This window comes from Halichoeres trimaculatus, unplaced genomic scaffold (genome assembly GCF_033239565.1).
Source record: "Halichoeres trimaculatus isolate MK-OKI-2021-1 unplaced genomic scaffold, fHalTri1.1 fHalTri1_scaffold_2, whole genome shotgun sequence".
Classification (NCBI taxonomy): domain Eukaryota; kingdom Metazoa; phylum Chordata; class Actinopteri; order Labriformes; family Labridae; genus Halichoeres; species Halichoeres trimaculatus.
Window position 1 is genome coordinate 32,773,427 of NW_027437180.1, and position 14,012 is coordinate 32,787,438.

The following is a 14,012-nucleotide window of genomic DNA, read 5'->3' on the forward strand; positions in this document are numbered from 1 at the left end:
AAGGCTCGACATACATCCATTCCAACCAACCCACACATGTTGACACCAGAGCTTTCAGAAGTAATTATGGTTAAAAACCACCCCAACATGCCTTGGATCAATTTATTAGTTTTTCAGTTGATAATAACGTGTCACCTCTACTTCCCCAGCCAAGAATGCTTTAATTTTACACCAAACTTCAAGACAAGGGAGAGGAACCCTAAGAAACACACTGTATTGGAACAGTAGCAGAATCTTTTTTATTCACATCATGATGGCACAGCAAAGAGGACTCCTCCAACAAAACCAGTTCATTTCACAGCAAACAGGACACAGGTTCCTAGACCTTTGAGAGTGAGGATATAAGAATTAATTCAGGGGACATTTGGATGACATCTTAAGGGTGGATTTTCAAAGTACCAGCTTGTCTGCATCTGAAATGAAGGTCAAGCTCAAGGATGTGTACCACATTTTCATATGAGATTGTTATGGCTTGTAGGCAGCAGATAAAACACAAACATCTTCAGTTCATCCAATCATTCAAGACTTATTTTTAGACATGACTGGAGGATGCAAGGATTAAGTTACACCAATGAACCCAAACTGTGTGAATGAATACAGAAATTGGTAAGACTTCTATAGGAACAGAGAAAAAAACAGTTTTAACCTTGAAGAACCAAGTAATGATGAAAATAACAGCATTTAATGTGAGCCAAACAGAAAATTAGAGATTCCTACATAGGGCTGGTGTCTCTTTACTCACTCACTCATCCCTTGTCACCATCAAAGAAACTGTACATAAAATCAACAAGATGGCATAAAAAATGACTATACTGTTTCCAGGACACGCTAACATAACAATGAAGGCTTATAAAAGTTTGTTGCATGTTTTTTGACCATCACCACTGAAGTTGTTCCCTCATTCCCAGGTTAATCCTCTTAAGTCCACCCCTGCTACTGTAGATGTCCTGCTTGTGACATTAACGCACATACAAAGCTGAAACACTCTCAAGCAAACGCTCGTCTTTCCATGCTCCTGGTTACCTAAAAATAAATCCAAATGAAAGACTTTGGAGGGCAACGTCCAGTTCATATCTCGCCGGACTCTCGCTCCTCAGAGCTGGAGCGCCGGTCCCGCTCATAGGAAAGGGATCTCTCTCGTCCTTTGCCCTTGGCTGTGTCTGCTGAGGGGGAGTTCTCCCAGTCCTCCCAATCTTTGCCTTCAGCCTTGTTGTTACGCCAGCTCTCTGCTGCACCTTCAGCTACTTTCTCCGGAGACTGAGAGCGCTCTCTTTCTCTAGTGTGACTTGATCTGTCTCTTGAAGATCTGAGGGGAAAACAAATTTTTAAAAAGTCAGGAGCATTTTCTAGATAGTTATCAGTGTTTTCAAGCAGGTTAGATAAGCACAGGTCTGACCAGTTTCAAACTGTCTGTAAACAGAGTCCCTCATCCGTACAGGAGAGAAAGGAGTTCATGTTTTGTTTGTGATCGCCTGGATTATGTAACTCTAAACATGTTCTCAGTTCCTGGTTGTAGTTGTGAAGTGTGAAAAGTTGAGTTGGTGGTGTTGGTTAAAATTTGTAGTTGTTTTTATTTAACTGCATCAAAACTTCTTGTGAGAAATTCCCAACTCATCTTGTTTGAGTCCAGAGCAAGATGGTCCAGTGTCCTTGTGTTAACAGCAACAGCTATGGACATTTGTATATGTGTAGAAGAAGTTCAGAAATTTTACACATGTAGCTGGAAAGAGTAAGTGCTGAGAAATTATTACAGAAAGTCATTCTTCCCTCACATCAATGCACCAGCACAATAAGCAAGGAAATTTGTCTTTGTTTTAACAATACTTCTTGGTAATAAATCTTATACGATTGTAAAGCCTATTAAATTACCTTTTAAACTCTGCCACATTTGTAAGGAGCATGTGATCAGCCAATGAGAAGATTTGGCAAATTTTTTTAACAGCACAACCCACATACTCAGCTCTGCTGCTTATCCAACAAATCAAAATCCAGTGGTACAAGATTTAAAACCAAGAAGCATTGTTACAACAAAAATAATCCACCAAACACACATTTCCTAATTTTTTTTCAAGTATATCTTCAGTCCATTCTTTATATCCTTCAATTGAGACTGTAAAAAGCAGATTTCCTGTATGAATCAGCTTCATTAATCAAACAGCAGCCACTGAATTCTTCTCATCTGAATCTGAAGAGGAATATGACATCTGGCTTAAGGCCCATTTATCCTTAATGTTGTCCGTGCCGTGTGTTTATTTCGTCTACATCTCTGCACATTTCCATGAAGCTTATGGATACGAACCACTGGAAACCGTGGAGGCAGTGTTGCTGTTACTACCCGATACAAAGCTTCAGTGAGACACAAAGAAGGAATAACAATGGCAGAACTTGTGTGATGCATTAGGCTGCCTCACCGACCACCGCCTGCTACTTTGCTGCCACAGTTTTTGTCTTTTATGCAAGCCGAACATTATTGATACCTCCTTCGCAGTCCCCATGCTTGTTTTTGAGTTTTGTTGTCATAAACTTTTGACTCTGGGCTGCCCCCCCTTGGGGGATGTATTGCTTAAAGGATAAGTTCGGTTTTTTACAGCTTTTACAATGTTTATAGAATGAAGTAGAACAAAATACTCACCCAGAAGGTTTTCCTGATCCAAGCAGTGCTTCGGGAGACATTTAGATCCAAAATCGTGCAGCGGACCTCCGCATAATGGGATCCATCGGGGCATAGACAGCGCCGCTCCTAAAACTGCATTAATCGTCCAAAAACTTGTGTTTTTCACCGATATTCTATCATGGTCCGCTCAAAATTAGTCCTCTGCTCCAGTCTGTGTCACTCCAGACAGCACTGTGTGGCTGTAATGCCGGCAACAGAGGACTAATTTTGAGCGGACCATGATGGAATATTGGTAAAAAACATTAGTTTTTGGACGTTAAATCCAGTTTTAGGAGCGGCACTGTCTATGCCCCGATGGATCCCATTATACGGAGGTCCGCTGCACGATTTTGGATTTAAATATCTCCCGAAGCACTGCTTGGATCAGGAAAACCTTCTGGGTGAGTATTTTGTTCTACTTTATTCTATAAACATTGTAAAAGCTGCATAAACCGAACTTATCCTTTAACTGCAATGCCACCGTAAAGGACGTATGTGAGCAGTGCCTATAACATTGTTTGAAACAGACAGATACATTTTTGTACATTAAGGGAGAATAAATAGGCCTGTAATAACAAGGCAGACAGTACAAACTGTGTGACTCTAAATGACTATTAAGTCAACTTATGTCTCCTCTAATCTTGTCTGAATGATGAAACTTTGAGTGATGTTATAAACCCGCACCTCTTCCTTTTACGCCTATGAGAGTGAGAGCGTGAGCGATGTCTGTCCTTGTGACGATGTTTCCTGTCCCTCTCCCGCTCTCGATCCCGTTCTCCGCCTTCTTCCCTGGAGTGAGAGGAGCGGTGACGCCTCGAGCGGTGAGAAGACGAAGTGCCCCCATCCCTGAAAAATACAGACATCATTTCAAAAACACATCCAGAGTAGAAGCTATGTGGGAAAAACGTATCAAGTTACCAATCCAGATGTGACATACCTGTAACGATCTCCACTTCTGGATCTTGACCTGAAAAGGAAAAACAAAGTTTGAGTCTCTTTCTTTAATTAAATGTTGGAGAAAGTTACAGTGGAAATCAAACTGTTTTCTACCTTCTTCGCTCCCTGTCCCTGTCTCGTTCTCGCTCCCATTCCCGCTCCCGTTCCCGCTCTCGTTCCCGTTCTTGCTCCCACTGCCGCTCTCTTTCATCTTCCTTTTCCCGCTCCTCTCGTCGTCGTGTTCGCATTCGTTCTTGTTTTTCTACAACTGCTTTCTGGAAATAAAAGATGTTATGTGAGTCAGAAACACAGGCTGGTTACATTCTATGATCAGATATAAATATTAAAACGTGACTGAAACTTGAGTTCATTAATCGTATGATCAGAATTAAAGTTGCAGAGCGGATCTTACCCTTAGCTTTTCAAGCTTCTCTCGGATTTCAATGAAGCCTAGATGCAGTTTACCCCCAAAGTGGTCAGCGAGACGCCGATCGTTGTCATGTAGACCCAAGTAGGCAGAACACACCTCACATACCCGTAGTTTCTGTTGTTGAAAGCTGGAGGCTGGCATCGAGTTTCTGTACACATCCTGAGAGTAGAAAGATTGTGAGAGAAGGAAAGAAGCAAAACGCACTTCAGAAAAAAAGTAAATCCATACTTGAAAGCTCTGTGCGAGATGCCGTCTTTATGTATTTTGGTAACAGATAATAGAAAAGTTTTCACTGTCTGACCTCTGCTTCCTTCTTTAAGGCCCGGGTCTTCTCCACCATTTCAAGCACTTGCTGCGCTTCATCGACATTCCCCTCTCCTCCGAGCTGCTCTGCTCGGGCCAGAAGCTTCCCGATCTCTTCGTTCAGCTCATGCACACGTTCAGCCTATTCACAGTCATAAGAAGAAGGAACCAAACACTTAATTCAAAGATGTAAAATTAAACAGATGACTCAATGTCCAGAAGACTTTCAAGAGACATTGGATTCTGAATAGAGCAAAGTATCAACAAGATATTATAAAAAAATACTCAAGGGGGAGTTTGTCACCTTTGCTGCCACCTCAGCGCTGATCTCATCCTGCGTCTCTGCGAGTCTCTTCTTGGCCAGCTCAGTCCTGCGGTCGCAGTCAGCGATGAAGGACTGAAGGTGTTCAGCAGCCTGTGGATGAATAACAAAATGATATTTTTGTGTGTTTATTTCACACTTTGAATAAACTCTAATAAATCAACATTGAACAAAATCTGGTACATTTGAAACTCCAGTGGGCACACATCTTGGACTCTTATCTTGGGCAGACACAGCCAGTTGTTTATGCAGAAACCATCAGGACATGAGGGGAGGTGTAAGCACTATGTGACGGATATGTATCAGAAAGAGAGAGCTTGGCTTCGAGCAGGATGTGCTGTTCATGCGACAGTTTAGAGGATGACTGTTCTGAAATGATCGAAAATGGGGCCATCAGTTGAAATTTTCATGACTTTCTTTTTCCCTGTGTCATCCTGCCTTTTGCACCAATTAGATGAAAAGCTGAGGAGATGACAACCCTGATGCTTTGGATGGTTGTCCTCTCACCGACACGCTCATACAGTCTGAATAATTGACTGTCATCCACATTGCTATTCTAAGTTTGACATGAAAGCTGAATTGTTACTCTGAATAATAACGCTGAATACATTTAAACAGAACTTTGGATGCTGAAGTCATAGGAGAGCTTTTTAGAAGATGAAGGAAAGGAATAATATAATGAAATTGATACTGATAACAGATTTAGAGGCAACATCTTTGATGAGGCTGTGCAGTTTATGTCAGGGTGTGAACCACTGAAATGACCTGCTATTGTAACTAATTATAGGACTGTGAGGACGGAAAAAACGCTGCTTTACTGTTAAACCAGGTCCAAACCAAGCTTGTTGGATTTTCTTTTACCAGAAGGCAGAATTTTTGAACACACATGCACATGTGACAGTACAACAACTGAGCCCCTGAGCTCTGTTCATGTGTGATCATCAGTCACTGAACACAAACCTTCAGGCTATGCTTCAAAGCAGTCTGGTCTCGTCCAAGTGTTGAAGCTCTTTAAACTGCTACAGCAGGGCTCAATGTTTAATGCTTCCCCCTTACAAGTTGACATTTAAAATACACAGTACATTTGGCTGCAGGTGTAGAGTTTTAAGCTGCATCATTTTAAAAAGCTTTTTCTTTTTATCAGTAGCAGACTTTTCAGTAGATGTGTAACTCAAAACATTGAAGCACAACATCAATCTGACAGGGGTTGGGTCTGTAAAGAAATAAGACAGGGATGGCTGCCTCAAAATTGTAAATGCGGCACAGGTGTCACTTTGTTTTCATTTGCAAGTTTGCAAAAATTTAACGTATCAACCCTTTTATGAGTGACAACACAAACGCCTGGTGGAGCGGAGCCTTCATGATCAATCAACCGTGACATTTTACAGCGTGCCTTAACTGTAAATAAGTCAAAGCAAGATGCAGCTCAGCTGACAAAAGCCTAAATCAACCCATCTTAACCATCATGTCTTCTTTATACTTTGACACTGAGTGAATCATATTGCCTTTCAGGGGTGTGATTTTACACTATGGGCACTTTGATTTAATTTCTGTGCCTTGACGGTTGAAGGCGTAAAGGAAGTGTAACAGTCCTGTTTTGAGTGAAATGGGTATGGTGTTATTCTGACTCACATCAAGCTCAAAGAAGTACTCTTGCTCCTTGGAGGCAATCTCGTAGTCTGCTCTGAGGGCCAAGTCGTGAACTTTCATACACTCCCCAAGGTCCATTCTCTGCAGGAATGAAAAAGACATCACCAAAAATGTGTTTATTTCACCTTTTTAATCCTGAGCTCTGTCACTGACTGTTTACAAAATGACAAAAAGCCCAATACAGACTGTGAATTTGATACCAAGCCTTTCACTTTGGCTGTGTTACTTTTCTGCATCAGTACGGAACTGTCACTTATTATTAAGAGACAAAAATGTGTGTTCACACTCTAGTGTGTTGTTTGGTGTGTTGATCTTGAGCTGAGAGATACTAAATTTGGATGAAAGCTCATCGTGTTGAATCAATCATACTGGAATTTCAGTCTCATTTATTTACTGTGAAATCATTAAGTCTGAAGATGCAGACACAAACTAGATACTTTAAAGTTACATTAAATTATTCACAGGCAATATCAGGCTCATCACCAAAACATCATCTGATGAAACCCAATGACAAACTTATAGAGGTACAATGTGTGTTGAAAATGTGTGTACAAACAGTACTTACAGTGCCAGACAGAATGTCATGTGGACAGGAGTCCAAGAGATGACTTTTGCAGACCCGCTCATCTGTAAACTTGATTCTCTGTCTCATGGAATCCCCTTGAAAAACAATGACACAAGATGGTAAAAAATGAGTACAAACCACAGAGGTCCAACCTTCAACCACTGAATGAGTCACACATCTGTAACATCAGCACTCTGCCTGGACAGAGTTAGTGAGTTTGATAACAGGACATCAGGCAGCAGTAAACTGAGACACTGCGTCATTGTAAGACTGCATGTGACTGTTTTGGAGGTAATGATAAAAATGTTTTTGGAAAGGTTATCTTCAACAACTTCTCATGCCCCGTTAACTCGAACACAACAGGTAGCTAGCCGGCTGGCTACCCTCATGTGAGCTAGCTAGGTGAAAAGCATGCCTCACTCTCACCGTCTGGTTAGCTTCATGCTAATGCTAGCATCAACATAAACTCGTGTCTTAGTTCAATCGGACGAGTCATGCTTACCGTCTCTGCCCGTCCCCATGAGCTGGTCCAGCATAGCTCTCATCTGTGCCTGGGCCGACATGTTCCTGGGTGGTCAGACTGGCACCTTCTGTGTGGGTCGCTCCTCTCCAGCTACGGTCCTCACACATGCAGCAGGCCTGCCTGGCTAGTCCACCACAAACACCGACAACTTTTCCCACAGGGAGAAGGAGCTCGAGTCCCACAGAGCCCGCGACTTGGTTGGGTGTAGCGTTAATTCAATGTACTGTCTTTCACAATACTTTAAAACTGTTGTAAATGTGACTTTTTAACGGAGATGACTTCGGGTCGGTAAAGCAAGTGCAGTGGCTGTTTGAAAACTGCTGGAGTCCTAGTCGTGTCGTATGGCGAGTTGAGAGGGCGGTGACTGAATGCGGACGGGGTCCGAAGCTAATCAAATTGTACTCAAATAAGTATCTACTTCCTCTGTAACATGGTATCTAACTGTATTTCTGGATAATCAGGTAGAAGTTGGCAAGTTTATTCAACGTCCTTTCTTCCGTCTTTCCGCCTCCCCTAGCTGCGCATGGCCGTGGGGCGCGCTCTCGTGTCTCTTCCTCGAGGAAGTGCTGCAGTTCGCGCGCGCTGGCTGGTTTCATGACGTTAGCACGAGTACTATCAGAAAATGTTAAAATCCTTGATGAATTTATGTGAAAGTAAAATCTTGGTGAATGACATTAATTGAAAACATAACTTGGGATGACTTTCATGCATTTTTATTGAACTTCTTAGTGTCTCTCAAATTTATAGTGGGGCCCACCAGGAATGTTGGTGAAAAAAAAAATCTGAATTCTCTATATGTTCTCTTTGAATTTACTCTAAAATAGTTCTACATATCGTCTATGGATGCAATAAATTCAGAGAGTTCCTAATATATAAAATAAGGAAACAAATTAAGTTGCAGATTATTTTGTTATATTTAAATGGACTATTCTCAAAGTTATGTAATTCTGTTTGGCACCTAAACGTTGTTTTAACACACAAAAAAGAAAAAAAAAAAGAAAAAAAACGTACAAAGAGTATATGAATCAGTCTTTATTTAATTAGTGCCAAATCAGTCATCCATGTCCCAAAGCACATTCAGAAAAACATTAAAAGGTCTAGACCGCCTAATGTTATATCATTACCAGACATAAAGACTTAATAATTAGTCTTATCCCATTCAAGCTCACCCAACTCTATCTCCAAAAGAGATCCTTGCATGAGAATCACCTTTTGGTAAACTTTGAGTGAGAAGGTCAGAACTGCCGAAAAAAATAAAAACATAGAAATGTATATTTACATGTATCATATGACTGATTTGTGCAATAAAATAACAAAAGTTGCATATAAATGCTGCCGTCTGTCCCTTTTCTTATGTACCGTACAGACGCCTGCAAAAAATACATCCCAGGTCCTCCCGTTGTGACGTCACACCCTGGTGCTGCTGCTTCAGACTGGAAAAATGGCGACCAGTTTACTGCGGCTTCCACTGCGCCTCTCCACCAAAAATATTGGGACATTGAGCCGAAACACCGGCTTGAAAACACCCAACATATCGAGGACAACACAAAGCCGGAATGCAGTATCAACGCCATCAGGGGCAATTTTGCCCAAACCGGATAAAGTGAGTTTTATTCTCCTCTTGCTCTCGAAAGATGACCAATTTGAAATATGACAGAAAATGTAGGCGGGATCTAGCAGTTGATTGACAAGTGACGCAGCAAATTGAATGACAGGACAAGTGCAGCTGTAATGAAGCCAGCCAATAAACGTGTGTTTACACAGCACTACTTATATTTCAGGAAGTAACCAACCCATAGGTTTTCATTTTTGTTCAAGTTAATGCTTCAAACATCCAATTATCAAAAAAACTAACGAAATAGCTTTTGATACGACGATTGTCTTCAGATTTTGTTATTAATAATAACAATTAAAATGACTAAATCAGTCAACTTAAGACGAGAAAGGTCAGAGTAGGCTTGGCCTGAAAGACATCTAGACAAGAATGTTTAGGGCGGAGAATCACAGTGCATTACACAATCGCCTTCGTTAATATTATGGTTTGTACGGTGTACCCACAGCTTATTTAAAGACCTGAAAACATCTGATGGTTTTAGGCTACCAGAGGTTTTTTTTAATGGGACTCGTTTGAGCGTGAAGAATAAGATAATATGTGTAATCCCCTTTACATTCCTCACTAACTTCGTTATAACTGAAAAATAGTCAAGGGCAGAGCCAAGATGGGATGACTTGTCTGCCACAATGAAGCCTTACTGTTATAATTCTACCCAAGGCAACATTAGGGGTGATTTAGTACAGTATTATGTCAGATAATACAGGCTCAGTTCATGCAAGTTACATGTAAGTAATTTAATAGGAAAACAGCCCAGTTATTTATTTATTTTTTTTACACCCAAAGATTCACTAACTAAAAAAGCCATGTGATGTTACATTGATTTACATTGTGTCCATATATTTGTCAGTTCAGGTGGAGTAAGGTTTGCTTTGTTACTGTGTTTCTGTGTCTCAAAGATTCCTTTGTGCAGTGACTGCTGGAGATGATCCCCTGTCATTTTAAGAAAATGCACAAACCGCTTTGAGCAAAGATTCTTTTCCCCACCCTGTTATATCAACCTTGGAGATTAGGTTTTTGTATTTCATGTCTAAAGAAAACATTTGCCCATATTCATACATCTGGACCAAAGGGGGAAACCCAAGTCGGGGACTTAATCTTGTTTTTTTTTGTTCCATTAATGTGAGTTATCATCTTTTACAGACACCCTTTGGTCTCACCCGAATGGCAGTGGTGGTGGTGCCTTTCCTGTATGTGGGAACTCTGATAAGCAAGAACTTTGCTGCTCTCCTGGAGGAGCACGACATTTTTGTCCCTGAGGACGATGATGATGATGACTGAGCTAGCTTCAGAATCAATCCCGAGGTGAAGTTCGGTCTACCCACATCTTATTTTAGCGCTACACACTACTTATTTGACTCTTTTATACATCTTGCTTCAGGTGTTTACTATCAAAAGTTAAGGTTGTAAAGTTTGCGGCATGTGTCTGTCGGTCATGACTGACATTTATGTTTTTTTCATCCACAGGGTGCTTTGCAATATGGACTGAAAGCATACCAGCCAGTGAAAGAAAGGCGGGGAAGATTGGGTAGTATGTCTTCCACATGCATTCAGACCCAGCTTCTACCTCTCTCTTTTGCTATTTATGTTTACACTGATTCCTTTTTTTTAAACATATATCATGTGAGGCTAAGTAACTTGTTATGCCTTCACTCTTGTTTGCATGTTTGTCAACGTCTGTCAACTGAATAAAATGAGTTGATTAAACACAGAGAAACATTTGTTTTCGTTTATTAACAGTCAAATAGTGGTCTTTAAGATCTCAGAAGTCCAGTTAACTGTCATTCTTGATCCTCTAAGTGGTATTAGCTCATGACAGCATTTGTAATTATTGCACTCTAATCAGTCTATGGTTACATTTTGGGAAGATTTTCTAATTGCTTGTTGTCATTGCTTTTAAAGTCAAGTTTTCCACAGTTGTCCTCTTTGGTCAGGTGTTTCTTGCTCCCTCCTGCAGTGCAGCATTCGTCAGTCTTAAATGTTGGTTGAGGGAGCCTCTTTCCAACTGGGTATGTCCTTTTAAATCACTCAGCTCTACATAGGCCTTCTTATATCGCTCACAAGCCGCATCTTTCTCCTAGAGAGAAGGTTCAAACAGAAACAAGGGAGAATTGAATCTTTTGAGTACATTTTTCAAATGAACAACACATAGAACAGCGTTCTGGTGTAAATTTAGATCATAAAACCCACCTTTGTGAGGGATTGAACTTCATTCTGCAGACAGCTGATTTCTTTTTTCAGATATTGTACCTCGTTATCTTTCGCTCTAAGTAATACCTGAAAGAAAACATGAAATTTCATTGTTTAAGCTGTAAGGTACACAGAAGGGAAGTCATTGTCTAAGATACTAAGTTCCTAATAAGTGCATTTGCAGAAGTATTGTTGTACTTATGATGTAGTTTTATTGTTTAAGTTCTATTTACATTTTTCATTGTGGATTTCAGAAAGTTGACACATAAATCTTCTCACTACAGCCTGATAATGTTGACTTTTCTAAAACATGCACAGTGAATCAACCAGTAGGGGGCAGTATGTGCTGCACTTAAGTAAGTCTGACCACAGATGTTTGTCTTAAATGAGGCCACCAGAAAATTTAGAAACAACTGACAGTCTTACATCTGGGAGAAATTCTTCTGAGACAAAATTATAAATACTCTCTCATTATTTTTATTTTTTAAGTGGGCTCAAACCCCCACAGCAAATACATCAAGGGCTACTTTACTGCCTTCCAATGGCGTGAGCATTTGTTCTCTAAGCCAAAGTTAATGATTAAAGTCTGTTAATGAAGAATGGCTTGGGATTGTTGGGAGGCTGTTACATTCTAGTATGAATTTAATAAATTTATTTCTATCAATACCTCTACTTCTGATGCAGAGCGCTCAGAGTTAAGGGTCGATGTGTCCGACCTCTGGCCTGTGATGAAATAACGCATGCGGCTGATCTCTTCAGCCAGCTTGGCCTTCAGCTCCTGGAAACAGATTATACATTCATATTAAGATACAGAGAATACCATGTATGAAACAGAGTGCTCATTTATAGTGTAGAAAAAACAAATATGCAGAAAAGGAAATCTCAAGGCCTGTGTATACACCTGGTTTTCTCTTCGGAGTTGCTCCAGCTCTCTTTCCTTGCAACTGAGCTTGGTCTCTCGGCTCTTGCTGCTCTGCTCTGTGCGGCTCAGCTGCAGGCACGTCTGGGAGTACCTCTCTGACAGCAAATCTAACTCACTGTGCAAAATGTTTGCCTGAGGCCTAAAACACACAAACACCAAATATGAAGTAAATACAATGGAGGATTGGAGTGCAGAACATCTGGAGTCTGCAGTGAGCAACCTGTCTCAGTATGATAGCAAAGTGCAATTCATCAACTTACAAGTGGTCTTTGGATGAAGTTTCCATGTGAGCAGCTCCTCCTGCCAGCCTGTTTGCCTTCTCCAGCTCTGCTCTATGAGATGCTTTCATGTCCTCCACGGCTATAGCACGGGATTATTTAAAAGCACACTTTAACAGATGTTGTGTTCACAAACATTTTAAAGATAGCACAGTGTCTCTATCCTTTACCCTTAGATGCAGCCAGTCGTTCCTCCTGCAGCATCCTGTCTCTCTGCTCCTCCAGCTCCCTGATCTCCTTTATATGTTTCTCCTGAAGCTCCTGAAGTGTTTTCCTGTGGGCTACTTCCATTGCTTCTAGTTTGGCCCGACAGGGGGCCCCGGGGCCACATGGGCTGTCCACCTCTATCCCCAAGGCTGCACGTTCCTTCTTAATACTCTCCACCTGCTTTCGAAGAGTGAGGGCCTGGGAATTGAATAGAAAATATGGAGCATCTAGGACAAATGAAGCTTTTGGGTTGAACATAAATTCTGATCTCATTTAAGTTTCTATTAATCACTTTCACAGTTTTGTGTGGAGTGACACAGATTTCTCTCTTACCTCCTTCTGAAGTGCCTCAGCTGTATTTGTTTGAATAGTTTGAAATCCATTTATAGATACACGTGACAGATCACTGCCTGACTCTTTGATGTCCTCTAGGTTTAACTGATTGGTTTCAGGGATGTTGAAAGTCTTTGATTCCTGAGGAGTGCTTGACTGAGAGGTCTGGGCTCCAATGAGAGACTGCGCGCTCATGTCCCCAAATGACAGCTTCTCAAATTCCGCCCACTTCCTGTTGACCTCTGAGTCCATGCTCTCGATGACAGGCACAGGTACACTCCCACTTTTCAGCTCCATGGAGTCCCACCTGCTGCCCATCTCGCTGAGCGGGACGCCTTCCTCAAACCATTTGTTCCTCTCCTCCAATCGCTTTGCCTGCTCGCGGTCCCAGCCCTCCCCCTCCTCTCTCTGACTGGCTGGAGAGAAATCAGCGTCCTGATCTCCGTCTTCTGTTTGAGGGCCGCGGAGGTTGGCTTGATGGGAGTTTGCAGCTGTGGTCGTGTAGGTGGCAGTGGTATGCTCATAGCCGGAGTCCTCGCAGGTGAACTGAGCAGAGGGTTGGCATGGAGACGCTCTCTGGAAGAGGGGGTTCGCTTTCTCACTGCTGTTGTCTGATTGGCTGAGGCCACAAAGAGGGAGAGACATGAGGGTAGAGTTACACATCAGAAGAAAGATGATAGAGGGGTTTGTTACAGGCGGACCACCCAATCACATTGTTTGCATTTCTGAGAGGTGACCAGGAACTTTCAGGTCAAATATTAGACACATTTTTGAACTGTATGAGAGGGAAAGCTCCTCTTTTAAATATTCCTTATGACTCACTTTAAAGCATTGGCTGGAGAGCTTTCTGTTTTAATGTCCCCTTAAGATGTCAAACTCTCTGCTTCTGAACATCAAAGCTCTCTTAAGTGAGTCGATATAAAACCTATGTTTTTAATCCAGCTTTTTTAATTTAGAGTAATTTATTTTTAGCTCCTGACTGCATCAATACCACTATAACTTTTATCACTTCTTGCTGTAACATATTTTACCATCTTGTTTTTTTATGTTAATACAATTTATTTCAATTTGATTCATTTTATCTTTTT

General features: G+C 41.3%; 3 protein-coding genes across 3 annotated transcripts in view; 1 reads left to right on the plus strand and 2 right to left on the minus strand.

Annotated features, from left to right (window-relative positions):
* Positions 1–4: 4 nt before the first annotated feature.
* Positions 5–7,964, minus strand: LOC141786540 (putative RNA-binding protein Luc7-like 1). The gene is made up of 10 exons (XM_074665149.1): positions 7,362–7,964; positions 6,860–6,954; positions 6,277–6,375; positions 4,627–4,737; positions 4,321–4,464; positions 4,002–4,178; positions 3,704–3,864; positions 3,591–3,620; positions 3,338–3,499; positions 5–1,306 (listed from the first exon to the last, which is right to left on the minus strand). Exons 1-10 carry the CDS (start codon positions 7,420–7,422, stop codon positions 1,069–1,071), a joined length of 1,278 nt encoding a protein of 425 aa, XP_074521250.1. The 5' UTR covers positions 7,423–7,964; the 3' UTR covers positions 5–1,068.
* Positions 7,965–8,782: 818 nt separating this feature from the next.
* smdt1b (single-pass membrane protein with aspartate-rich tail 1b) lies at positions 8,783–10,695 on the plus strand. The gene is made up of 3 exons (XM_074665152.1): positions 8,783–8,985; positions 10,138–10,299; positions 10,462–10,695. Exons 1-2 carry the CDS (start codon positions 8,824–8,826, stop codon positions 10,273–10,275), a joined length of 300 nt encoding a protein of 99 aa, XP_074521253.1. The 5' UTR covers positions 8,783–8,823; the 3' UTR covers positions 10,276–10,299; positions 10,462–10,695.
* Positions 10,696–10,747: 52 nt separating this feature from the next.
* The window catches only part of LOC141786091 (uncharacterized), a 35,242-nt gene continuing 31,977 nt past the window's right edge, over positions 10,748–14,012 (minus strand). The window contains exons 15-21 of the mRNA XM_074664815.1: positions 12,925–13,543; positions 12,555–12,789; positions 12,367–12,466; positions 12,086–12,245; positions 11,852–11,962; positions 11,185–11,271; positions 10,748–11,071 (exon numbers count right to left, since the gene is read on the minus strand). Coding sequence (XP_074520916.1) covers positions 10,925–11,071; positions 11,185–11,271; positions 11,852–11,962; positions 12,086–12,245; positions 12,367–12,466; positions 12,555–12,789; positions 12,925–13,543 — 1,459 coding nt within the window. The 3' untranslated portion in view covers positions 10,748–10,924. The remainder of the gene's footprint in view (positions 11,072–11,184; positions 11,272–11,851; positions 11,963–12,085; positions 12,246–12,366; positions 12,467–12,554; positions 12,790–12,924; positions 13,544–14,012) is intronic.

Coding starts and splice junctions, on each gene's coding strand:
- LOC141786540 (XM_074665149.1), bottom strand. CDS start 7,422: ATGTCGGCCCAGGCACAGATGAGAGCTATGCTGGACCAGCTCATGGGG. Junction 4,738..6,276: donor AGTACTTCTTTGAGCTTGAT/GTGAGTCAGAAT, acceptor ATTCATCCACAG/GCTGCTGAACACCTTCAGTC. Junction 4,179..4,320: donor CCTTAAAGAAGGAAGCAGAG/GTCAGACAGTGA, acceptor TTCTACTCTCAG/GATGTGTACAGAAACTCGAT.
- smdt1b (XM_074665152.1), top strand. CDS start 8,824: ATGGCGACCAGTTTACTGCGGCTTCCACTGCGCCTCTCCACCAAAAAT. Junction 8,986..10,137: donor TTTTGCCCAAACCGGATAAA/GTGAGTTTTATT, acceptor CATCTTTTACAG/ACACCCTTTGGTCTCACCCG.